This window comes from Sus scrofa, chromosome 6 (genome assembly GCF_054392235.1).
Source record: "Sus scrofa isolate SSC_HxYL_T2T_F1_AM1 chromosome 6, Sscrofa_HxYL_maternal_Yorkshire_Landrace_v2.0, whole genome shotgun sequence".
Lineage (NCBI taxonomy): Eukaryota > Metazoa > Chordata > Mammalia > Artiodactyla > Suidae > Sus > Sus scrofa.
In genome coordinates this window covers 82,354,426-82,380,994 of record NC_139388.1, presented here as the reverse complement: position 1 = coordinate 82,380,994, position 26,569 = coordinate 82,354,426, and the positions used below count along the sequence as shown (strand labels likewise).

Here is a 26,569-nt window from a genome sequence, read left to right as displayed (position 1 = left end):
CTCACTGGGTTGGTGAAGGATCTGGCATTGCTGCGGCTGGGGCGTAGACTGGCAGCTGTAGCTCCAATTTGACCCCTAGCCTGGGAACCTCCACATGCCACAGGTGTGGCTCTAAAAAGACAAAAGACAAAAAAAAAAAAAAAAAAAAAAAACACAATCTAGCCATACATTGGACACTAAACCAGCATTACAAATTGTGCTTGAAGCAATTTGTAAAATATTCATGATGTATTCTAGGTAGGATAAAAGCAAGTTACAAAAATGTGTGTGCACAGGGAGCTATAGTCAATATTCTGTGATAAACCATAATGGAAAAGAATATGAAAAAGTGTGTGTGTGTGTGTTTGTGTGTGTGTGTGTATACGCACAACTGAATCACTTTGATATACAGCAGAAATTAACACAATACTGTAAATCAACTATACTTCAATAAAATTTTTAAAAATGTGTGTGCAGGAGTTCCCTTTTTAGAACCTATCTTTCGAATCATTTTTCGTTCCATATACCTACATGTTTTACAAAAATGGGATCATATAGCACACACATTTTTTGGCCACACCCATGACATGCAGAAGTTCCCAGGCCAGGGATCAAACCCACACCACAGCAGGGACAATGCTAGATCCTTAAGCACTAGGCCACCCAGGGAATTCCACCTTGGGTATTTTTCTGTTTTTGGTGTTGAATCTACGATTTTTCTGTAATGAGCATGTATTTCTGTAGTCAGATGTTTAAAAAGCTATTTCAAAGAGGAATACACACCATGACATTTTTTATTTTTTTATTTTAACTTTTTATTTCTTTACTTTTTAGGGCCACAGGTGCAGCATGTAGAGGTACCCAGGCTAGGGATTGAATCAGAACTGCAGCTGCCAGCATACACCACAGCCACAGCAATGCAGGATCCGAGCCGCATCTGTAATCTACAGTGCAGCTCACAGCAAACCAGATCCTTAACCCACCAAGAAAGGCCAGGGTTCGAACGAGCATCGTCATGGATACTGGTCAGGTTAATAAACCTGTGAGCCACAACAGGAACTCCATGACTTTTTTATTTAATAAAGTTTTATTTTTCAAAATGTACCATGTACAGTTGGTGGGACCTGTTCATGCATCTTCAGCAGCTGGGCCATCTCCACCCTTGGTGTTTCTGGTGTAAATTACATGAGCTCTGTGCTTTGAAACCAGGTGAGTAAGTTCTTTGCTCAGGAGCTCCTGAAGGGCTGCCCTGCCCAGGGAGCCACAAATCTTCAGTCTCTCAGAGACAACAGCTGGGGTTATAACATTAAAGTTGGGAACTTCTTTTTTTTTTTTTTTTTTTTTTTTTGTCTTTTTAGGGCTGCACCTGCAGCATATGGGAGGTTTTCAGGCTAGGGATTAAATCAGAGCTGTAGCCACCGGCCTATGCCGCAGCCACAGCAACTCGGGATCTGAGCTGCATCTTCAACCTACACCATAGCTCACGGGAACGTGGGATCCTTAACCCACTGAGTGAGGCCAGGGATCGAACCCACATCCTCATGAATGCTAGTTGGGTTGGTTAACCACTGAGCCACGACAGGAACGCCAGTTGGGAACTTCTTTACAGAGTGTATATGTCACTTGGTCAAACGAGACTAGGTTATTGCGCTTGTCCTGAGCTTTGCCTTTAGATTGCTTTTTCTTTTTGGCCTCAGCCCCAGATTTGTTCACTGGGTCTTTGTTTTTCTTGGACGATGTTCCAGCATCGTTCTTCTTGTCGTCCTTGGGCAGCACAGCGAAGCTGGGAGAACAGCTACTAGTGTAGCCATCTCACTATGATGTTGGACAAAAAGTGCTGTGCCTTTTAAAATACCCTCTTTGAAGGATCTTGTGGACAGAAACAGAGTCTTATTTCATGAGCACCCTTGCATAAAGCTCCTCAGATAAGAAGTGCTCGATGGTCTCATTATGGTTGAAGATTATAAAAGAATTGTATGGTACATGGGACCAGTAAATTCTTAGCAACTATGGGTTTTTCCCCCTACTTAGAATTTAGGGTCAAAGATATACAAGGCTGGCATAACCAGGTATAAAACCCATAAACAAGGTTATAACACCAACAAACTTATGTACAAACTATGAAGACTCTTTTGATGTTCAGTAGCAAGAGTGAGACGTGTTGGGGACAGGGGAGGGGATCATCCATAAAATACCCTACGGTATGTCACCAGCTTATTGCCCATCTTATTTAAATCTCATGATGATTTTTTCATGTGAGGGCCGCACCTGTGGTATATGGAAGTTCCTCAGCCTTGGGGTTGAATCTGGCCTCCACCACAGCCGCAGCAACACAGGATCTGAGCCGTGTCTGCGACCTACACCACAGCCCCCGGTAACACCGATCCTTAACCCCCCTGAGTGAGACCGGGGCTCAAACCTGCATCCTCAGTGACACCACTTGGGTTCCTTACTGCTGAGCCACAACGGAAACTCCTCATGATAATTCTATGTGATCGTATGATATCCCCACTTGACAGATATGGGAAGTGGGATATGGAGGTTCAATCACCTGCTCTCTCACCATTGCAGGGAGACAGAAGATTCAGTTATTCTGCTAGGAGAGGCACTGAGCCCAGTTTACACAGGAATGGTTGGGATAGGGGGGAAGGAACAGATGGAGGAAAGCTATATACCCCTATGGCATGGTCCCAGAGTCTTTTGCCAGACTGGTAAGCATTTAGGTTGCAGACTGGAGAAAATAATCATTTTAGCTACCCTCCCCTGAGCACTTGGATGATGTGGATATAAAAATGAAGATTACAGAGTGTCATTATAGCCAACCTCACTGGCTTGTGGGATGTGGTGGACATTTTGCAGGAATATATAGCACGAATGTGCCAGAGAGTAAATTACACAGAATCCTAGCATCTGTCGTCATTATGATCATCACTCAAAACATCTAAACACCTCTTTGTTTGGGCCGAGGTGGAGGAGTGAAAAAAGCATAGGCTTCGGGATTAGCCTGAATGCCGTTCAAATCCTGGCTCGCTGTCATGTGGTGATGTGGCTTTCCTTCACTGGCTCCATCTTGAGGTGTCCGAGGAAACTTAACACGTTTATGGAAACCCTGCTTAAATGCGTCAACATGCCCCCTCTCCCCAAAAAAGAGGAGTTCCCATCATGGCTCATTAGAAATGAAACTGACTAGCATCCATGAGAACTCAGGTTTGATCCCTGACCTCATTCAGTGGGTTAAAGATCCAGCATTGCTGTGAGCTGTGGTATAGATCGCAGACATGGCTCGGATCTAGCGTGGCTGTGGCTGTGGTGTAGGCCCACAGCTACAGCTCTGATTTGGCCCCTAGCCTGGAAACTTCTATATGGCACAGCTGTGGCCCTAAAAAAAATTAGTGTCATCCCAGCCACTGCCTGCTATGTTGGAAGCTATCATGGGTAGCTCTTTAGATCTGTATTTGTCAGGGTAGTACCAGCTGCTGGAACAACCCTCAATTCTTAGGGGCTTATATAATAAAGCTTTATTTGTCCCCAAGACACTGTCAGGCTGGATGGTTTCAGTAGACTCTCTGGGAAGGGAATACAGGCTTCCTCCATCTCGGATCCTCTGCATTCACCTGGCGGATGAACAGAGAGTTTTGGGGGCAGGTCCCAGAGGGCATTTTATGGCCATGTCTGGAGGTGGCCCATATCATTTCCTCCCACATTCTACCGGTCAAAGCCCAGTCACATGACTGCAAGCTAACTCAAGGGAGGCTGGGAAATGTAGACAGAGCTTGTTCCCAGGAAGAGGAAGTTGAAAAGGTGACCCTGTCAGCTGTCAGGGCTCCATACCCGTAGCAATCATGGGTAGGGTGGGCAGAGAAGAGAGGTCATCAAGATTAAGCCCCCTAGGGCTACCATGCCCATTGACCAAGCAACAGGGTTTGACAGAGAGAAATCTTTGGCATTTAAGAGTTTGACACGGAAATCCCACTGTGACACAGTGGAAACAAATCCGACTAGGAACCACGAGGTTGCGGATTCGATCCCTGGCCTCGTTCAGTGGGTTAAGGATCCGGCATTACCGTGAGCTGTGGTGTAGGTTGCAGATGCAGCTCAGATCCTGCATTGCTGTGGCCGTGGTGTAGGCCGACAGCTGTAGCTCTGATTGGACCCCTAGCCTGGGAACCTCCTTATGCCGCAAGTGTGGCCCTAAAATGCAAGAAAAAAAAAAAAGTGTTTGACCCATACAGGTTTTAAACTGGGTCAGAACTTACAGGATCTTAGACCAAGTCTGCCTGACTCTGTCTGGCACTTTCAAGCTATCAAGGCGGCAGCAGAGATGGGTTCCATCCCCACCGGCATCCCTCTGGGCCTCTGGGCTGATTCAGCCTGTCCCTCCAGCCCTCCACTTTCCTTCTCTGGATTTCCCTCTGGAGACGCCTACCTTTAGACTTGAGGATTCGTTGTCTCCACGTACAGTCACTTTACCCTCCGGATGAGACATTTGTCATCGCTTCTCTGCCTTTGGCCTTTGCTTTCCTTTTTTGGCCAAATATGGCGTCTTTCTGACTCCAGTGGTATTGGATGCCTTGGATAAATAGGTCACCATGTCTAGCCTGGTCCTAGGAGTTAACAGCCTCAACAAAGGTCCTTTTATGCTCTGCACTCCATTAGTTCACTTGACAAAAAATAAAGCTGGTATTGGTATTTATTTATTTAGGAAGATTGAAGCTTATGTGGTGGTGTGAATGCTATTTTCTCTAAAAAAAAAAAAAATTTTTTTTTTTAAAGTCCTAGGAGTTCCCATTGTGGTGCAATGGGATCTGTGGCATCTCTGCCATGCCAGGTCTCAGGTTCGATCCCCAGCCCAGCAGAGTGGGTTAAGGATCCATTGCCACAGCTGCGGCATAGGTTGTAATTGCGGTTGGGATCTGATCCCTGGCCAGGGAACTCTATATGCCGCATCTGTGGCAACACCACATCCTTAACCCACTACAACCAGCTGGGGATTGAACCTGGGCCTCCACAGCCACCCAAGACTCTGCAGTAAGATTCTTAACCTACTATGCCACAGCAGGAACTCCCTTGGCTCAGCATTTGACAACCTTCATTCATAGGGCACCACATTCCAGCTCTATTCTGTTTGTGATGTGATGCATGATCCCTACTTCAAGGAGCCAGAGAGCAGTAAGAGCAAATTCCAAGTGAAAAGCTGATCCCATAAGGTGTATTTGTACAGGGTTTCCATGGGAACACAGAGAAGGAGCCCCTAACCTCAACCTTTGAGGGGGTTATCAGAGAATGCTACATGAGGGAGGAGATGACTATTCTTCCGAATCTGAAGGATTAGCCTTAGACACATTGCTGTAGAGGCCATCCCAAGCCTGGTGGGTGGCTGGCTGGCCAGCTTAGCAAACTGCACATGAATTCTCTCAAATATGCATATAAAACTCCAACAGCTGGCCTGCATGTGAGAAGCCTTTCTCTTACTCTGAGCAAGACCCCACAGATGGTCAGGGTACAAAGACTTCTGATCCAGCAGAAGGCAGCTGGGAGTCCTCCCAGGTACCTATTAGAAAAGTGAAAACAAACGCAACTAAGCTCAGACTGAAGCATCCTCTGGGCACTGAAGACTTTGGGGTATGTTTAAAAGAAGCGGGGAGTTCCCGTTGTGGCTCAGCTGGTTAAGAACCTGACTAGGATCCGTGAGGATACAGGTTCAAGCCCTGGCCTTGCTGAATGGGTTAAGCATCTAGCATTGCCATAAGCTGTGGTGTAGGTCGAAGACACAGCTTGGGTCTGGCATTGCTGTGGCTGTGGCGTAGGCTGGCAGCTATAGCTCTGATTGGACCTGTAGTCTGGGAACTTCCATATGCCGTGGGTGCAGGCCTAAAAAAACAAACAAACAAATAACGATCACGAGGGGTGGAAAAATGGATCTAAGCTGTCTAGCAGGGGCTACTTCCTCTACAAACCACACAGTATTTTGTCCTCAAAGGGAATCAGCATTTGAGGGACCTGTACTCAATCCTGCTTGGGTTCCAATGATGAGAAATTTCTAAGACCGCCCCCAAGAGGGCCTGTGTTGGTAATTTGTATAAGCTTACCCAGACACATGCTTGTAACGACCACTTCTTGTTTTCTACTCTTCAGCATCCCTTTCTCCTTTTTTTGGTAATAGTACCCTGATTACCTGCCCCCCCCACCCCCACTACAAGGGAAAGAGTTCCCCTCCCCCATTATGGGTCCCCATCCCTGCCAGTCCCAGGGGTGAGCTCAGGACTGAGACTGGCTGGCAGCTGAGGCCCTGAGTGTGGATGAAAGTCAGAGGAGGAGAGAAGCCATGATGGAGCCTTGAGGAAGCTCGTTACTTAGGGGTTGTGTAGAAGAGGCTGAGCCTGCATAGAACAGAGGAGGAGCAGTCCCAGAGGTAGGACGGGGACCAGGAGAGTCCTGTGATGTCACACACAGGAAACCCATGGAGCAGTGCTTCAAGGAGGAAGAAGGGACCAACAGTGTCAAGGGATCCTGGGGAGTCAAAGAAGCTGAGAATTCGAGTTTCTGCTGTGGTGCCATGGGATTGATGGCATCTTGGGAACGCTGGGACGCAGGTTCGATTCCTGGCCTGGCACAGTGGGTTAAGGATCCAGCGTTGCTGTAGCTGCAGCTTGGGTGGAAACTGCGGCTCCAGTCGCAACTGTAGCTCAGATCTGATGTCTGGCTTGGGAACTCTGTATGCCAAGGGGAGGCCAAAAAAGAAAAAGAAAAAAGAAGCAGAAGCTGAGGATTGAAACACGTCCGTGTGCTCTTGGACATGAATACAGTGACCTGAGGGTCATCTCTATGGTGCAGGGATAAAATGGAAGAGGAAATCAGGAAGCAGAGAGAGGAAATACTAACAATTCTGTGGCTGCCAAAGACAGGAGATAGGGCTAGAGGAATCCATGTAGGCTTTTTCTTTTTTTTTTTTTTATTTAATAAGACATGAGACATGTAGGATTTTTTTTTCTTTTTTGGGGCCACACCTGTGGCATAGGGAAGGAAGCTCCCAGGCTAGGGGTTGAATCGGAGCTGTAGCTGCCAGTCTACGCCACAGCCACAGCAACTCTGGATCTGAGTCGTGTCTGCAACGTACACCACAGCTCATGGCAGCACTGGATCTTTAATCCACTGAGCGGTGCCAGGGATTGAATCCGCGTCCTCATGGATCCCAGTCAGGATTTTTACCACTGAGCCACAACAGGTCCCCCCCGTGTAGGCTGAGAGAGAGTAGTTGAACAAGCTGGGTAGAGATGGGATAACTGAAGTGTAAGATTCTTGGGGAAAAAAAAACAAATCCCTAAGGAGGAATATTGTTTACAGCATTTCCCAAATTTACCTGACAACCTCCCCACTTCATGCAGATTTTTTTTTTTTCCCCCTAGGGCCGCTCCCGTGGCATATGGAGGTTCCCAGAATCGGGGTTGAATCGGAGCTGTAGCCACTGGCCTACACCAGAGCCACAGCAACTCGGGATCTGAGCCACGTCTGCAACCCACTCCACAGCTCACGGCAACACCGGATCCTCAACCCACTGAGCAAGACCAGGGATCGAACCCACAACCTCATGGTTCCTAGTCGGATTCGTTAACCACTGCGCCACAACAGGAACTCCCATGCAGATTTTAATTAGTGGTCTGCAGAGAGCACTGTGGCCCAAAGAAGGTCAAGGGCCCATCCCTCAAACAAAGCCATGCTTTGGCTTCAGCAAGTCAGGATCCTGTCCTCTGGAGCTGGGGGTGGGACTAAATGTCTGAAGAGGAGGAAGGGTTATGTTGCAGAAAAGACCACTAAACCAGCTGAATGAGGAGGAGGAGGATGGAAATACCAGGTGGTAATTCTTCCTCCTGGAACTCTGGGTAACAGAGATCCTTGAGTTGGATTCCACTGGGACTTTAGCATGTAGAGGTAGAGTGTTCAAGGAATACGCTTTCAACTCCTTGTCTGTAGAGTTTAGTGTAGAGAAGGGTTAAAAGCTAGCTAAGTTGAGGGTTCTTTTTTATCTCCAAAAACACCGTTAAACATCTAACTCAGTGTCAGGAGTTCCTGTTGTGGCCCAGTGGTTAACGAACCTGACTAGGATCCATGAGGATGTGGGTTTGATCTCTGGCCTTGCTCAAGGACCCGACGTTGCCATGAGCTGTGGTGGAGGTGGCAGACAGGGCTTGGATCTGGCATTGCTGCAGCTCTGGTATAGGCCAGCAGCTGTAGCTCCAGTTCTACCCCTAGCCTGGGAATTTCCGTATGCCGCAAGTGCGGCTCTAAAAAAAGCAAAATAAAATAAAATAAAATAAAATAAAATAAAACCAGTGTTAGTAATCTGAGAAGATCCCCAACTCAGGAAGCAGGCTCTGGGCTGTTAAAAGCAGAAGTACTTTAGGAGCTAAGCAAGCCCCAGCCCCCTGGGATAATTGTGCATTTATTAACTCAGCAGTTCCAGCTGTGGATACTTAATTGAAGGAGGAAAGATAGAGACCATGTTGGGCAAACGACGGGGTACTGACTGCTTTATGGGTCCTACATTAGCTGAGGAGCTTCACAAAAGATCCAGGGTACAGTGGAAGGTAAATGTGAGTCTCTGAGGCGCTCAAGATTGATTCCTTCTCCTGGAGTTCCTGTTGTGGCTCAGTGGAAACAAATCTGAATCAAATCCATGAGGACATGAAGGTTTGATCCCTGGCCTCACTCAGTGGGTTGAGGATCCGGCATTGCTGTGACTTGTGGTGTAGGTCGCAGACTCGGCTCAGATCTGGTGTTGCTGTGGCTGTGGCGTAGGCTGGCAGCTGCAGCTCTGATTTGACCCCTAGCCTGGGAACTTCCATATGCCAAGGGGGCAGACCTAAAAAGTTGAAAAAAAAAAAAAAAGATTGCTTTTTCTTTCCCTGGCGATGGTACTATTTGGCTCAGGACTTCCCTCCACTTTGCCTTAATTTAGCAAATACTTATAGGCACCTAGTATGTGTAAGTTGCCGTGTATGTGCTGCCCTGGACTGTAGGAGTATTGTCTTTTGCTGTTTACGCAGCACTTTCCTACATAGGATCTCCACTGAATGGTTCTGAGGATAGATGTTGAGTCAGAAAGACCAAAGGGAGGATGGTGTTCAGCCATTTATTACCCGTGCGACCTTGGGTAAGTCATCTGTCTAAGCCTCAATTTCCTCTTCTACAAAATGGTAATAATAGAAGCGCCTAGCTCAAAGGATTATTGGGAGGAATCAGTGAGATAATACAAGAGCTTAACACATAGTAAGCATTCAATTAATTAAGAACAATTATGCTTATTATACATCCTTCTTTTTTCTTTTTTTGGTCTTTTTAGGGCCTCACCTACAGCATATGGAAGTTCCCAGGCTAGGGGTGGAATGAGAGCTTCAGCTGCTGGTCTATGCCACAGCCACAGCAACACCGGATCTGAGCTGCAGTCTGCAATCTGCACCACAGCTCACGGCAACGATGGATCCTTAACCCACCCAATGAGGTGAGGGATCGAATATACGTCCTCATGGATACTAGTTGGGTTGTTACCACGGAATCATGATGGGAACCCCATTTATTCTTTTGTTTTCTTTTAGGGCTGCACATGCAGCATATGGAAGTTTCTGGACCAGGGATTGAATCTAAGCAACGCCGGATCCTTTAGCCCAGTGCACCAGGCCAAGGGATCAAATTTGAGCCTCTGCAGTGACCCAAGCTGCTGTACTCGGACTTTTAACCCACTGCACCATAGCAGAAACTCCCTTATTATTCATTCTTGGTCCACTTATTCATGCAAGAATCCTTTGATTTTGATGCTATTATCTTATTTCACAGATCTTCACTGAGCACCTGTTACATTCCAGGTGCTGAAAACCCACAGTGACCAAAAGAGCATTTAGATACAGAAAAGAAGGGGTCCCAGAACTGAGCCCTCAGAAAAGAAAGAGGAGCTATCAAAGGGAATTCAGTTTTGATGTGAAAGGGAGAAGATAAATGGAAGAGGTGGCTGGAGGGAGATGTAGAATCAAGAAGACTTTTGTTGTTAAAACCTTTTTTTCAGAGTTCCCATTGTGGCCCAGCGGAAATGAATCTGACTAGGAACCATGAAGTTGCGGGTTCGATCCTTGGCATCGCTCAGTGGGTTAAGGATCCAGTGTTGCTGTGAGCTGTGGCATAGGCTGCAGACATGGCTCAGATCCGGCATTGCTGTGGCTGTGGCGTAGGCTGGCAGCAACAGCTCCGATTGGACCCGGAGCTGGGAAACTCCACATGCTGCGGGTGCAGCCCTAAAAAAGACAAAAGACAAAAAATTTAAAAATAAATAAATAAATAAACCTTTTTTTTTTTCCTAAGGATATTGGGACCTTTTTTTTCAGGCTGCAGCATGCAGAAGTTTCCAGGCCAGCAACTGAACCCCAGCCATAGCAGTGACAATGCTGAATCTTTAACCACTAGGCCACCAGGGAACTCCTGAGACTTTTTTTTTTTTTTTTTTTTTTTAGGAAGGTGGGAATGATCCAGGATAGAGGGAGAAATTGATGACTATGGAAAGAGGGATTCAAAGTGCAAGCAGTGGGGTTGGCTCTGATAACTGTGACATCTTCATCCAAAAGCACTTATTGCGGCTCAGAGGGTTAAGAATTTGACATAGTGTCCATGATGAGGTGGGCTTGATCCCTGGCCTTGCTCATTGGTTTAAGAATCCAGTGTTGCCGCAAGCTATGGTATATGTCACAGATGTGGCTTGGATCTGGATGTGTTTTGGATTCAGGTGTTGCTGTGGTTATGGTGTAGGCCTGCAGCTGCAGTTCTGATTAGATCCCTAGCCAGGGGAACTGCCATATGCTACAGGTGCAGCCATAAAAAGAAAAAAAACAAAAAGCAAAACAAACAAAGAACACAGGGAGCTAGAACTACATATAATATACTGTGATAAACCATAGTGGAAAAGCATGTGAAAAAGAAGATATAACTGAATCACTTTGCTGTACAGCAGAAATGAACACGACGTTGTAAATCAACTATACTTCAATGAAATAAAAGTTTTATAAAAGCCCAGGGAACTATACTCAATATCTTGTAATAATCTATAATGGAAAAGTATTGGAAAAAAAGTATATATATGTATGGATGTGTAAATGAATCACTTTACTGTACACTTGAAACTAACACAAATTTTAAGTCAACTATATTTCAATTTAGAGAAAGCAGGGCCAAGTCCCCATTGTTGCTCAGTGGTAACAAACCCGACCAGTATCCAAGAGGAGTTGGGTTCAATCCCTGACCTCGCTCAGTGGGTTAAGGATCCAGCATTGCCATGAACTGTGGTGTAGGTCACAGTGGTGGCTCGGATCTGGCATTGTTGTGGCTGTGGTGCGTGTCAACAGCTACAGTTCCGATTCAACTCCTAGCCTAGGAACTTTCATATGCTGCAGGTGCGGCCTTAAAAAGACCAAAAAAAAAGGAAAGAAAGAAAGAAAAAAAGAAAAGGAAAACCAGGGAAGGCAAAGAACATGGGCAAAATGCAGATTTGTTGATAGATGAGACGTTTCCTGTCTGACTATTATTTCTGTGAGGTATGAGGCAAGCTCATCTGCTTAGGGTGAAGGATGAAAAGAAGACAAATGAAGAATGCTGAGGAGTTCCCTGGTGGCTCAGTCAGTTAAGGACCCGGCATTGTCACTGCTGCGGCTCTGGTCACCTCTGTGGTGTGGGTTAAATCCCTGGCTGGGGAACTCCCGCATGCCTTGGGGGTGGCCAAAAAAAAAAAAAAAAAAAAGATTGAAAAATTATTTTTGTAGAGTGTTTGGAATTAAACATAGTAGGAAATACAGTAGGAAATCTAAAGAGGACTGGGGGCTCCTTTGAAATTTGAGAACATCAACTTAAAGTGACACACGTTCCTTTTTTTTCAGCCTCACCTGCAGCATATGGAAGTTCCTGAGCTAGGAGTCAAATCCGAGCTGCAGCTGCCGGCCTACACCATAGCAACACTGGCTCTGAGCCATATCTGTGACCTACACCACAGCTTGCAGCAATGCAGGATCCTTAACCCACTGAGCAAGGCCAGGGACCGAACCCTCATCCTCATGGATACTAGTCAGGTTCTGAAGCCGCTGAGCTATAACAGGAATGTCCCTGTCACTTTTAATTTTCCAGCGATGTCCAGATATTTAGATACAGGCAGAGAGGAGGGGAAGAGCTGGGTTTAAAGTGCGTTGGGCAATTAGAAAAAAAGAGAAGGGCAACGGGGTTATGGGATTTTGCAAAGAAATGACAATAACGACTCTTTCTAGGCTGGTGGGGAGGGAAGTGAGCACCAGAGGGAAGATAAATGCAAAAATCTGGCAGAGTCAGAGGTTTGCAGGTCTGGATGAGGCTGAAGAAATGCTTGTGTGTGATTCTGAAGTCAAGATGTTAAAGGCAGATTTGAGATCTTGAGATAGTGTTTTCTGAGACAGCGCAACTATTTGTGAGAGAAAGTTCAGTTTAGAACCATGTAAGTGGTTATGTGGGGGGTGGGGGAAGTGGTGGGAAGAAATCAGTAAGTGAGACGTCAGTAAGATTTCTCATGAAAGGGAATCCTTCTACACTGCTGGTGGGAATGTAAATGGGTGCCGCCACTATGGAAAACAGAGTACAGAGGCTTCTTACAAAAAAAATGAAAAATAGGAGTTCTCTTGTGGTGCATTGGGTTGAGGATCCAGTGTTGTCACTGCAGTGTCTTGGTTGGGTTGCTGCTCTGGCTGGCTTGGGTTCTGTCCCTGGCCTGGGAACATCCACGTGCCTTGGGTATGGTAAAAAAAAAAACCACACCAAAAAACAACCAACTAACCCCAAACTGAAACTGAAAATAGAGTTACCATATGATCCAGTAATCCCACTCCAAGACATATATCCAGAGAAAGCTGTAATTCAAAAAAATAATGTATACCCCAATGTTCATAGCAGCACTATTCACAATAGCCAAGACATGAAAGCAACTTAAATGTCCATGGACAGACAAATAGATAAAGACGTGGTACACACACACACACACACACACACGAATGGAATACTACTCAGCCTTAAAAAGAATAAAATAACGCCATTTGCAGCAACATGGATAGACCTAGGATTATCGTACTAAGTCAGAAAAGACAAATATCATATATCACTTACCTGTGGAATATAAAATATGATACAAACGAACTTATTTAAAAAACAGAAACAGGAATTCCTATTGTGGCACAGCGGAAACGAATCCCACAGAGATCCATGAGTCAGATCCTGTGTTGCTGTGGTTGTGGCAGAGGCTGGTAGCTCTGATTCGACCTCTAGCCTGGGAACTTCTGAATGCGGCCCTAAAAAGCAAAAACAAACAAACAAACAAAAACTGAAACAGACTCACAGACGTAGAAAACAAATTTATGGTTTACTAAAGGGGAAAGGTGGAAGGAGATAAATTAGGAGTTTGGGATCAGCAGATACAAACTACGACATATAAAATAGATATACAACAAGGTCCTACTGTATAATGCAGGGAATGATATTCAATATCTGATAATAACCTATAATGAAAAAGAAAATGAAAAAGAATATATGTATGTATAACTAAATCACTTTGCTATACAGCAGAAACAAATGCAATATTATAAATCTACTGTATTTCAATTTTTAAAAAAAGATTTCTCAGGGATTATGCTTATGGATGTGAAGTCACAGAGGTGCAGGAGGGGAAGCAGAGGTCAGTGCATGAGAAAAAAAAGGAGGCGTGCCAGGTGGGAAAATATGATAGTGGAACTTCAAGAAGATGGGGTGTTTGAAAGAGGAAAGAAGAAACAGTACTAGAAATATTAATAGTATTTGCTTCCTACCTACAGCCCCTCAAAGGCAGCTATGTTTTTTTGTTTTTGCTTTTGTCTTTTTAGGGCTGCACCTGCAGCACATGGAGGTTCCCAGGCTAGGGGTCTAATCGGAGCTGTAGCCGCCGGCCTACGCCAGAGCCACAGCAACTCAGGATCCGAGCCTCGTCTGCGACCTACACCACAGCTCACAGCAACACCAGCTCCTTAACCCACTGAGTGAGGCCAAGGATTGAACCTGCAACCTCATGGTTCCTAGTCGGATGGGTTTCTGATAGGCCAGGGCGGGAACTCCAAAGGCAGCTATGTTTAATGCCACCTGTCCGCACGCTCACAGCAACAGTTGACTCATTAAAGGGTGGGATCTGACCTGTGGGCAGCCAGTGTGTGGGCTGGCCAGTGACATGTCTAGTGGACAGTAATCATTAAAAGATGAAACGAGCTAAGTGTTGTAGCTCTATCTTGGGATCTGAACTGTGGAACACAAAAAAGAAATCTTCCAGTTCATAGAATAAGCTGATGCAGAGAATAAAGGAGGGACAAAGCTCACCAGGATGAACCCCATGCAGGCTGAAATGTTGAGGGCATAGGGCTATAAACAAGCCAAGGATGCCAGACAGTCAAGAATGTAGTAGACGAGGAGTTCCCTGGTGGTGGAGTGGGTTAAGGATACGATGTTGTCACTGGTGTGGCACAGGTTCGATCCCTGGCCCGGGAACTTCTGCTTGCCAGGGGTATGTATGGAAAAAAAAGAACGCAGCAGATGAGTCAAAGCAGCAGAAATGGGGCCCCATGGGAAAGATTAAGTAGCCTGTTCCTGAGTTCTGGGTTGGATCCTGAGCGCTCTTCTTATGAGGTAACTTAACTGTCAAAGATTTTTGAGCAGGGGGCAACATGATCAGACCTGGGGTATGAGTGTAAGCTCTGGTTCCAGAATGTCTGGCTTTGCAATCATTAGCAATGTGATTTCTGGTAAGTGACTTAACCTCTCTGTGCCTCTGTTCCCTCACTTGTAAAATGGGATAGCACTGTCCTCATAACGCTTTAATGAGGATGAAATAATACCGGTAATGCATTTTGGATACTAATCTTTTTTTTTTTTTCCTGCTTTTTAGGGCTTCACCTGTGGCATATGGAGGTTCCCAGGCTAGGGGTGGAATCAGAGCTGTAGCCGCTGGCGGTGCCATACCTGAGCTGCCTCTGTGACCTACACCACAGCTTGCGGCAACGCAGGATCCTTAACCCACTGAGCAGGGCCAAGGATCGAACCTGTGTCCTCATGGATATTGGTTGGATTCGTTTCCGCTGAGCCATGATGGGAACTCTGGTAATGCGTTTTGAATGGCATGGCTTCCTTTGATCTTATTTCCATCAAGTAAACACTGCAAATGTCGCTTCTTTCGCAAAACTTTCCTTCATGCCTTTATTCCTTAGCTTCCAGGAGGGACACCACCTTCTTGTAGTCTTCTTCCCGCCTCCCAGGTCCCTCTTTCTCAGGCTCCTTGCTGGTTCCTCTTTCTCTTCTTGACCACTTCTCTCTCCACTAGCCTCCTAAGTGAGCTCATCTAGGTGTCTGATGCTTTTAAGCACCTCAAACTATCATCAGCTAACAGTTCTCAAAAACGTATCACCAACTTCGAACTTTCCTATCTGATTATTTGACATCTCTATTTAAACCTCCAAAAGGCATCTCAAACATCACTAGCCCCAAACTGACTCTTAACAGCACCCCCAACCCCCCCAAACCCCTGTTCCTCCCACAGCCTTCCACAGATGAATAAATGGCAAATCCTTCTGGTGTTAATCAAGCTAAAAATCTTAGCATCATCCTGACTCCTTTCCTCTTCTCATGCCCACGAAGCATTTGCATCTCCCTTGCATTTACCTCCTCAGGCCTTTGTTATGAAGATTAAATGAGTTATTATTTGCAAAGTGCTTAACAGCATCACATAGGAAGTTCCACAGAAGTGTTTTTAAATAAATAAAAAATGCCTTCGATACAGAAATGGCTTTCTAATAGCCCTAGTCCCCCTACAGTCCATTCAGAACACAGCAGCCTCCGGATCCTTGCAAAGGCCAGGCCAGATCTGGTCCCTGCGCTGCACCTCTCTGACCTCAGCTGCCTTGGCTCTGGGCTAGCCACCTCAGCCTCCTTGGCCATGAACACCCCAGGGCCTGTCCCCATGAGCTCTTTTCCCTTGCTGTTCCTTGTGCCTCCCTCTGATCAAGTGTTACTTTCTAAATCAGGCCTCCTCTGGCCCCACTTTGTTCATCTGCCTGCCTCCCTCTGATTTTCCTCCACATCTCTAATCACCACCTGACACTGTATCTATTTAGTAGCTGATTGTCTCCCCTTCCCCTGGTCCAAGCTCTGCAACAACATGGACTGTCCTGTTCATTGCTCTAAACTTAGAGCCCAGAGCAGTGCTCCTTACAGGGTAGATGCTCAATAAATACTTACACCAAGTGAAAATTCCAAAGTGCCACGCCCTTTCTCTGAATTCCTGTAATACAGGTCTGTATCACTCTTGTGGGACTTAGCTGAACTACTTTTATGCCAGTGGCAGCTGTTCCTCCACTATGAGTTACCTGAGGATGGGGGTCTGGGTCACAGCCTGGTTTGTGGTCCTCATTTCTGTCCTTCGTGCAACACTTTACACTTAGTCCTCTCATAGGGGCCTGATTTAAATCTCACAAAAGAGAGAGCAAGCTAGGGAAGGCAGTTATTATTAGCAGGGCTAGCGTCCCAGGTCTCCTGCCTTCTAGACCAGGCCTAATAAATATTTGTTGAATGAAGAGGGAGAGAGAGAGAGAAAAAAAGAATTTCTGAGTCACTGTGGAATGAGGTAGCCCTACTGGGCAAATGGGTGGGTTCTCTGCAGCACATCTAAAAATACCCTCAACATGTAACATTTATTGGGCCGGGTTTTCTAATTTCTACTGTGTCGTCCTAATATCATTCCTGCAGCAGGTAGTTGTGAGAGCATCTTTACATGTCACCTGGTATACCGGCCTGTATACGTACGGCCGGTGCTCAGTGACTGGTGTGACCTGAGGCTGATTTTTTAGAGATCCGGCTCAAGTGCAGTGACTTGCTCCAGGTCCCACACGGAACAAGCGGCAGTGCTGGGATTCCATCTGAGGTTCGCTCACTACGCTCTCTCAGGGAAGGGCTGGCTCCGCGGGCCGCACCAGTTCCGGGTCCGCCGCAGGAGCAAGCGCGTGCACTGGGTGGGGCGGGGAGGGACTGACCCCTCCCAGCCCCAGTGCCTTCCGCATCCTCGCCCGGAGGCCTGCGGGCACCGTCCCTCTGCCACCACCCGCAGCTGCACCCACAGGACCCGGGTTGGATCTGGCTACACGCAGAAGGCCGCTCGGGGCCGGAGCTGCAGTGGGTACCCTCCACCAGGACCCCCGGACCCGCCCACCCGTCCCGCCGACCGCTGCGCCCCGCCCCGCTCGCAAGCCCCGCCCCTCACTTCCCCGTTCTCTGCTCCTCCCCCCTCGCCGAGCTCCATACTTGGCGATCGCCGCGGCCCTGCGCGCTCATTGGCCGAGAGCCGGCTGCGTGGGGGGCGGGCCCAGGCTGGGCCGGGGCGGGGAAGGAAGGTGGCGGCGGCCCGGCGCGGGGGGAGGGGGGCGCTGACCCGGATGTTCACTCCTGGGCACCCGGGGAAGTGGAAGCGCCGGGCCCTGCTGCGGGGGGGAGAGCCACAGACGCCGGGACCGGGACCGCCGCCGCCGCCGCCACCATGGTAAAGGCCCGACGCTCCCCTTCCCCCAGGCCTGGGAGCCCCACTGGAGCTCGCGTCCCCCTCCTCCCGCCCACCCCCGGCCCGGGAAGGGTGGGTTCACCGGGTGGGGGAGGGGCGAGGTCCCGGAGCCCAGGTAGACACCATCCTCATCCGCTCCAGAAGGGGCCACTGGCCTGGGCGGCTTAGGTGTGCAGCGACTCTGCCTCTTGCTCCTAGCCCCCGCTGTTGGCTCAAGCTAGCGTCTCATACTCCACCGCTGGCTGTAGGCTAATCTCCCCCATGGCCCAGGGTAGACCCTCCTGGACCCGTGGTCCAGGCCAGGCACCCCCTACAAGGACCCAGGCGTGGTCCTTCTTTCTCCTCTTGGCCCAGGCCAGGTCCCCATCCCCCGTCCCTACGGCCCAAGCTAGGCCGTCTTTATTTCCTCCCATAGCCCTGGCTAGGCCTCTGTCCCCTACCTCCCCTCTTCTCGGTGACCTCAGTCCAGACCCCCGTTAACCCGTCCTCCAGTGGCCTCAGCCCACATTGGTTCCTCTCTCCTGCATGACTTCAGCCTAAATCTTCTCTTCCCGCCGTGGTCTTAAGTCTGGACCCCTCTTTTCCACCCCTGGCCCCGGCCTGGACGTCACACCGTCCCCCGTCCCCCGCCCCGATTCTCTTCTCCGGACTTCTCACCACTCTTGGCGTAGCTTGCGTCAGCCCCGCTCTCTCCTGGGCTTTACCCTCCCTCCTGGGCCCTGCTCCCTACCCAGGTGGTCCCCTCGCCTCTACCTGGGGCGAACCTTCTTTGCTACCACTGGGAAGCGAGAGCGGCTCTCCAGCTCGGGTGGGGATGGGGGTCCCGGGGCTGTGCCGTATCAGGTTGGAGGGGTGCCCTTTTCTGGGAGGCCTCCTGGGAGCGAGCGAGGGCAGGGCGGGCATCCGTGTGCCCGGAAGGCAGCGGGGCGCTCTTCGGGCCCTTCCCCTGGCCGCCGCCTCGGTGCCGCGGGGTGCGGTACTGGCGGAGCGTCCGGCCGGACGACCAGGGTCCAGGGCGATGGGGCGTGAGCGGGTGCGAAGGGATGTGGGTGGGGGAGCCGGCGGCACAGGGATGAACGCACAATCGCCCTTGTGAGGCTGCCGCCCTTGGGGGCCCCCGGGCTCTGAGGCCACCAGACGGCCCGGACACGATGCACCCTAGCAGGCGCAGCCTCCCTTTCCCCCTCAACTGTCAGCTCGTGAGGGTTGGAACTGCTGATTATGGAGGTGCCACGGATCAGGTGAGCCAGACTCCGAGGGAGAGAGTTCGCTCGGCCTGTGCTGTTTGTTTTGGTAATGAGGGCAGGTGCTCTGGGGGCGCTCCGACTGGCCAGAGGTTTCACCTAGACCCTGACACGTGAGCCCTCTACCCTCCCTTCGCTTTGGAACCTTCTGCAGGGCAGGCCCAGCGCCCAGGTTGGAAGGGCCAGAGGGCTTCTCCCTCACGTGGCCAAGGAGCCTTTGGAGAGTGGACTGAGACTCAGGCCAGCCACCTGCTCCTGCCGGGTGCAGGCAGATGTTTACATGTGGACTTTGGGCCCCAAAGGGTTTTGAGGCTCTCAGTTCCTTGTTTAAGGAAGGGCTGTTGCTGCTGAACTAGGGTGACTAATTCAGAGTGCCTGAGTTTTTTCTTAATGCTTTCCTGTATGTTGATTTAAAACGTGCCCGCTGTAATTGGGCTTCTCTGATAGCATCAGCAGAGAATTGGCCACATGAGAAGTGGCCCAGCCCCAGGCCTGGATGGGGAAGGACTTCTCCAGGACAGTTTTGGGTGAGGACTTGAAAAGCAGAGTATAGATTTGCTGTCGGGGCAAAAGCAGGAGAGGATGGTTGGGTGGCCAGGTGGGGCTGCTGGAGGCGGCATTTCTGGCATCGTAGGAGGGCTGGTGGTGGGGGAGGAGCCTCTTGCCACGTCTCTGAGTGCTTGAGTCTCCAAATGGGATGAGAAAATGCCTGTTTATGCCCAGGAGGGATATGATACATGAGGCTTCTCAAGAGTCCTGTATTTTGGTCTGATTTGGACAGTCTGAAAGTACTATGGAAAGGGTGGAGGAAAAAGGCAAACATTTCTTGAGGTGTGTGTGCTAGGTGGCAGGCTCTGTGCTCTATGCCTCACTTTTTTTTTTTTTTTTTTTGTCTTTTTGCTATTTCTTGGGCCGCTCCCGCGGCATATGGAGTTTCCCAGGCTAGGGGTCTAATCGGAGCTGTAGCTGCCAGCCTATGCCAGAGCCACAGCAACTCGGGATCCGAGCCGCGTCTGCAACCTACACCACAGCTCACGGCAACGCCGGATCGTTAACCCACTGAGCAAGGGCAGGGATCAACCCGCAACCTCATGGTTCCTAGTCGCATTCGTTAACCACTGCGCCACGACGGGAACTCCTATGCCTCACTTTTTAAATCTACACAGAGCCCCTTGAGATAGTTGCTGTCCCCATTTTACAGGTGAAGAAGCTGAGGCTCCGGGTATGGGGTACCATACTCAAGATGTGCTCCATTGATGGAAGCACATCTGGCGGGCTCTAAGCTGTGTCCCTTCCATTGTCCCAGGCTGCTTTTGTGTTGAGGATGTGAAGGACACTGTAGAAAACATGATGATAGGTGCTCAGAGGTGGCAAGAGAGCAGCACTTACTGACTTTTGGTTGTATACTGGGTCCTTTACATAGAGATGTCATTTCATAGGGAAACAGTAGGATGGTGATGCAGGCTTATTTAACGTGAGCTCTTTGAGGACAGGGATTTTTGCCTTGTCTTTTCCATGTCTGTGTCCCTCGGGCCCAGAACACTACCTGGCGCTGAGGGAAACAGCTTGGAGTGCTCCCTTTTGGGGTGTGTCTTGAACTTAGCCTCTTGGATTTCACACTCATTCTCTCAATAACTTGTTCTTAGTATCCCCTAGGCTTTTAAGTAGTTTCTAACAGCTTATTATTCCGTTTATCCCTTACTTGAATATTCTGGCTAATAAACCAAGGAAGACAGTTGGGGTAGGATAGAAGAGGTGGTGTGGGGTTGCATAATAGATCAATGAATTAAGACCACTGTGAGATGGCAAGAGAGCAGCACTTACTGACTTTTGGTTGTATACTATTTTCAGTAGGTTCGTTACAGAGAAACCAGCTAGATCTCAGTTATCTGTGGAGGAAAATAACGGTTTGAGAGTCTAAAATGCATTGGACTTTGGAGTAAATTCCATGATTTTTGTTGGCGTCAGTTAAGAATGCATAGGCAGATGGAATTTATTTGCATTCTCCAAGCAGGTAATGATCTCACCACTGTAAGTGTTTTACAGTTTCAAGGCACTTTTTCTGACCCAGCTCTGGTGTCTTCTAACTTAGGAACTGTTGTTCTAATTTAGAGTTAGGATTCTGGTGCTCGACGGTGGGGCTGTAGCAGTGGAGGGATGGGCCAGAACCCCCTCATCACTTGTCCCTCCAGCTCCCAGGTGGTTTGGCCTGACAGGAAATGATAGGAGAAGCCTGTCGTATTGTTACAAGGTGAAACTGTGGTTGATGTCTTGGCTGGTGTCCTGGTGATGGTAAGATACATAGCTCAGACCCCACACGTTAACACAGCCTTGTTCATTTAAACCCACCTGGCTGCTCTTAGATGAAATGCTTGAAAAAAGTAGCCAACGATTGCTAGCATGAGATTAAGGAGTACTAAGTCATACGTTTGGAAGCAGATATTCCTACTTATTTTAAATTGTTAGAATTATTATTATTTTTTATTTTATGGCCACATCTGCTTCATATTTAAGTTCTGGGCCAGGGATTGAATTGCAGCCACAGATCCTTTTAACCCACTGTGCCAGTCAAGGGACTGAACCCACGCCTCTGCAGAGACCTGAACTGCTGTAGTTAGGTTCTTAACGCACTGCACCACAGCAGGAACTCCTAATTTTTAAACATTTTTTTATTAAAGTATAGTTGATTTACAGTATTATGCCACAGGCATTCCTATTTATAACTTGGAAGTCCTATTCTTTTTTTTTTTGCTTTTTAGGGCCACACCCTCAGCATATGGAAGTTCCCAGCCTAAGGGTCCAATCAGAGCTACAGCTGCCGGCCTCTGCCACAGCAACATGAGATCTGAGCTGTGTCTGCGACTTATACTACAGCTCATGGCAACACCACATCCTTAACCTACTGAGTGAGGCCAGGGATCGAGCCCACAACCTCACGGTTCCTAGTCGGATTCCTTTCTGCTGCATCTCTAGGGGAGCTCCTGGAAGTCCTGTTCTTCTTTTACCCTCCTTGCGGGAGGGGAGGGGACAGCTGACTGACAGCAAAAGGACATGGTGACTGGGCAGGTACTCTGAACATTGAGCGTCCTACTTCCCAGGCTGGGAGGCGCTTGCCATTATGCACATATGGTGGTGGGGTGGGGGGTACTGGTACTTGAAGCTACAGGATAAGATTAATTCTCTGTACACAGTGTATTTATTAAGGGCCTTCTCTCTCCTTCATGTGCTGGGGACAAGTGGGGACAAGGATGCCTGATGAGCAAGACAACAAACAAGGGTCCACGCCTTCGCAGCTTAACATTGCTTGGTGGGGAGGCGTGTCACTCATTCCTTGAGTTGAAGGGAGCAGAGCCTTGTTTAATATAACTGCAAGCGCACTAGCACACGCTCACGCTCACGGAGGAGACTTAGGAGAAGGTGGGGCGAGTGCCGGGCCGTGCTCTAGGCCTTTCGGAGTGCGCCTGCTCTGGCTCTGCTGCCACCGTGGAAGTGAACTGCACTGCACACACATTCTGTTCTCCTGCAGCCCAGAAGCTCTCCTGGCCGGGAATGTGACCTTGTGCTTGCGAAGTCCTGCCCTCCTCACCTGGGTAGCTGCCATTGACAGAGGATCCACTATAGTCCAGAAACACGACTTAGGTTCTACCTCGTGCCCCGATTGATGCTTATGAGGTTGAGTGGTAGTCTTGGGACTCAGGTCTGCCTCCCCCTGCCTCCTGTGCCAGACACTCTTACTCAGAAACAGTAAGCAGTAAGTAAGGCCTGCAGTCCAGGCTCTTGTCCCCTTTCTTGTTGTGAGGATCCCACCAGTGAGAAGTAGGCTGTGGAAGGCGGAAGGATGCACTTGTGAGATCACCTCTGTTAAGACCAGCAAGAGCAATGCCATTTCCAAACCTAACGCTTCGGTGTGAGGAGGTGGAGACTTAGCCGTGGGCCACGCACGCTGCTGAGAGCTTTAGGCCATTTGCAGCAGCCCCACTGGGAAGTCCGGCCTTAGGAGGGAGGCAGCTTCACATGCAAAGTTAGGAGTTAGGAGCCTGATGGCCCTGGGATGCTAGCAGTACCTCCTCAGGAGGCTGGTGTGATGATAGAAGGAGATACTACGTGTCAGGTGCTTCCCCTCATCCAGTATCTGATTGTATCACCATAACTGTCATGATCACCATTTTACAGAGGAGGTGCAGTGGGGTATGTGGTTAGTCCTGCCCTCTTCCAGCTTTGGAAGAAGAGGGACAGGGCGTGTGAGCTCCACGAGTGCGGGGACCTTGTCTGTGTGGTTCTTAGAATCACCCCACCACTTGCACCGGCCGCCTGGTGCTTAGGAAGCACCTCGTAGACCCTGAAGGAATGGTGAGCACTGAGGGGGGCTGCCCGCAGAACATGGGCTTTGGGGCCAGGCAGATAGGTCCTGGGGTCCCGTCTCTGCAACTCAGGATGTGGCCTGAAGGGAGGCTTCTTTCCCTCAGCCTGTTTCTTTTCTTTCTTTCTTTTTTTATAATTTGTTTTATTGAAGTACAGTTGATTTACAGTGTTGTGTTAACTTCGCAGCATGGGGAGTCAGTTATATATTCTTTTCTGTATTCTTTTCCAGTATGGTTTATCACAGGATATTGAATATGGTTCCCTGTGCTTTACAGTAGGACTTTATTGTGTAACTATTCTATATATGATAGTTTGCATCTACTAATCCCAAACTCTGAATCCATCCCTCCCCCACTCCTCCTTCCCCTTGGCAACCACAAGTCGGTTCTCTGTGTCTGGACCCCTTGGTCTCCGTTTCTTGAAGTGTAGCGTGAGGATGGCATTTTCTAGGGATACTGGGAGAAAGCAGTGAGAATTGTCATGTACTTAACCCAGTGCGGGGCACACAGTAAGTGGTAGCTGAGATTATCATTTGTCTTGTTCTGCATCCTACAGAGCAAAGACACAAATGGAAGCCACAACTCCTGTCCTCTAATCTGGAAGGGGAGGCAAGATGCATCCAGAAGGTTAAGCGCAGCGGGAAGGAAGTAGTAAAGGGAAAGACTTAACAAGGGCCCTGTGTCTGCCCGTCCCTGCAGGCCCGGCTCGCAGTCCACCTCCACACCGGCAGCCTTGGTGGGGGCTGAGTGCGAAGCCCAGGGAGACCTGCCCAGGCAGAGAGCATGGGGTGGGCGCAAGGGGCTGCACCAAGAGCCAAGGTCAGGAGTACCGTCAGCCTTGTCAGTTTGGGGACCAGCCGCAGAGTGGACGGCCAGTGGGGGAGCCTTGGTCTCGGGAGTGAGTGGTGGAGTGCCCGAGCTGCTAAGCTAAGGAGTTTGCATTTGATCTGGGACAGTGTGGAGCCAGTTAGATTTTTGACAGGGCAGGTAGAAATCTGAGGAGGCTGGCAGAGCAGTGGTATTTTAGGAAGAGTCATCTGGCAGCGAGTGGTGTGCAGGGCCTGGGAGGGCGGCATTCATGAGCATCGGCCTGGAGGTTCTCAGGGTCCTGGCCGCTGAGTGGCTGTGGGGATGGGAAGGAAGGGGTGGGTGAGGAAGATAAAGCTGGGAAGGCAGAGTGCGCTGTCGTGATTTACCAGCCCTGGGCTGAGGGGGAGGCCTCTGCCCCCAGAGCTGCCCTTCCCGGGCTCTCGGAGAGGATGCTTTATCACTGACCCGGTGACTATTTCTGGGCAGTTTAAATCCTAGATAGTGGCATCTGCAAAACCTTGATATCCTATTAATGACTGAACGCGGATTTCAGTCTGGTTAGCCAGTGATCCAGCCTGTATCTGCGGGTGGCACCTGCTCAGCCTGCATGCCTGAGGCTCTGAGCAGACCAGCCCCCAAGACACCCAGCCTGCCCAGGGAAGATGGGCTGCGTGGCAGCTGTAACAGTACCAGGAGCTTGTTTTGCAACTACAGAGAATACCTGGAGTGGCCCCACTAGGCCGGCCCTCATGGCATCCTCATCACACAGGCAGGGACCCCGAGGCCTGCCTCCCCTCAAAGCTGGTGCTCGGGACGCCGGCATCTCTGGTCATCCACTCCCTGGGTGCTCACCTGCAGTCAGACCTATCAGAACAGGAGTCTTAGCATTAAACGGAGGAGGCAGGTGGGCATCAGTGCCGGGGGCGGCAATGCCAGTGGGCCGCCCGCCTTCCCCTCCCCGCCGCCTCCTGTTCCCGCCCCTCGGATTTCTGACAGCTCTGGGAACCTGTGAGAGGAGCCTTTGCCTGTAGCTTTCCAGTGGGAGATTTCCAGTCCAGTAGTCTGGTTTCTTCCAAGGCAGCAACCCATCAGCCACCTGCCTGATGGGAGTTATTGTGAGGACGGAGTTTGTGTGTGGAAAGTGTAGACGGTGCCAGGTACTTTGCGGGTGCAGCCGGAGTGATTATTTTATTATTAACGTGCATGGTTGATAGGTAGGTGGTGTTTCATTTCATCTCCCAGGCAGCCTGGAAGGCAGGTGGTTGTGGCCTCTCTTGCCTGCAGCTGGTGATTCTGACCCAGTGTTTTCGGGCTGTGAAGCTCTTACCACCCGGGAGATTGTGAGCAGTCATTTCCACTGACCCGACCCTGAACTTCTCCATCCACTGCTTAAACCTCTGCACAGCTTCCTCTTCTAGCACTGAGCTCAGCAGGACCCTGCTGAGTTAGGATCTGCTCTGAAGTCATTGCTGTTTAGCATTATTTGGGTGTACTGTCCCCGAGGTTTCCATAGGATTCAGACAGAGGACTTATTATGGCTACCAAGTGAAATAGCTTTAGTTAAAAAGTTAGGGTTATGGAGTCCCTTTGTGGTGCAGCAGGTTAAGGATCTGGCATTGTCACTGCAGCGGCTTGGGTTGCCCCTGTGGCAAGGGTTTGGTCCGTGGTTCGGGGAATTTCCGCATGCCGTCGGCGAGGTCAAAAAAGGTTAAAAAAAATTAGGGTTATATAAGATGCTTTTGCACATATCCTTTCTGCTGGGGTTGGGGACTAGCAAGCAGCCTCCCATTGGAATCGAGCTTTTCCTGGTGGAACCAAGCACCGTCTTCCCTTCTCAGTCGCTACCGTGACAGGTAGACAGGTCAGGTCTGGCTTGCTCACCTGTGATGCTGCTGCTCAAGTCTTCTCCATTATGAGGCTTTGGCCCTGGAAGGTTGTACCTGATTTCACGTGGACAGGCTTCCCGCATGCACTTTGGGGCTGGTATCCACTGCACACTCCTGGTGAAAAGTCTGGTTTAAGGCACTGTGATCACTGAAGGAGCTACTCTTTTTTTTTTTTGGCCACAGCATGCAGCAGCTTTGGGTTCTCAGTTCCCAGACCAGGGATTGAGCCCAGGCTGCAGTGGTGACAGTGCCAAATCCTAACCTGAATCCCAGTCACTAGACCACCAGGGAACTCCCGACTGAAGGAGCTATTCTTGAATTTCTCTCTCACCTGTGCCTTTGTTTCTTATCTGTCCCTGGCTTCTCAGCTGAGCACAGCTTGGTCAGTGTGCGGGCCTGGGGCTGTGCACCCAAGACAGCAGTGGCCACGCCCGGCCGCTTCAGGTGCTTTGCTCTCTGAGAGGTTCTGATGGTGCTGTCCTTGCTCTGTCCTTGCTCGTCCTCGTGTATCCTCCTCTAGACAGCTCCTGTCTCGAAAGCTCCTTCGCCGCAGGGCGTGCGGAGCTCTGCTCATCCTGGGATCTGAGGCCTCTGCCTTGGTCTCGAGGAACAGGAAGTGGAGGTGCCCTGAGACAGCAGACTCTCCCCCTGGACTCCAGGACGCAGGGCCACTGC

General features: G+C 49.4%; 2 protein-coding genes across 4 annotated transcripts in view; one reads left to right on the top strand and one right to left on the bottom strand.

The window, feature by feature from the left end:
- Nucleotides 1-1,107: 1,107 nt before the first annotated feature.
- Nucleotides 1,108-17,370, bottom strand: LOC100737485 (small ribosomal subunit protein eS25-like). Its single transcript, XM_084965696.1, has 4 exons — nucleotides 17,341-17,370; nucleotides 16,974-17,047; nucleotides 1,566-1,762; nucleotides 1,108-1,298 (listed from the first exon to the last, which is right to left on the bottom strand). The coding sequence occupies exons 1-4, from the start codon at nucleotides 17,368-17,370 to the stop codon at nucleotides 1,108-1,110; spliced, it is 492 nt and encodes a 163-aa protein (XP_084821822.1).
- The window catches only part of CAPZB (capping actin protein of muscle Z-line subunit beta), a 133,411-nt gene continuing 123,023 nt past the window's right edge, over nucleotides 16,182-26,569 (top strand). The window contains exon 1 of one of the 3 annotated variants that reach the window (XM_084957998.1): nucleotides 16,182-16,258. Coding sequence is in view for 2 of the 3 variants with exons in the window: in NM_001113444.2 (NP_001106915.1) it covers nucleotides 17,573-17,575 (3 nt within the window). In the remaining variant the exon portion in view is untranslated. 3 annotated transcript variants of the gene reach the window in all.

Bases quoted from the DNA above. Each gene is read 5' to 3' on its own strand.
- LOC100737485 (XM_084965696.1), bottom strand. From the start codon at position 17,370: ATGAGCGCGCAGGGCCGCGGCGATCGCCAA. The intron at 17,048-17,340 runs GTATGGAGCTCG...CGCCCCACCCAG, and splicing joins AGGGCCGCGGCGATCGCCAA to TGCACGCGCTTGCTCCTGCG. The intron at 1,763-16,973 runs GTGAGCGAACCT...CTGTTCTCCCAG, and splicing joins CCCTTCCCTGAGAGAGCGTA to CTTCGCTGTGCTGCCCAAGG.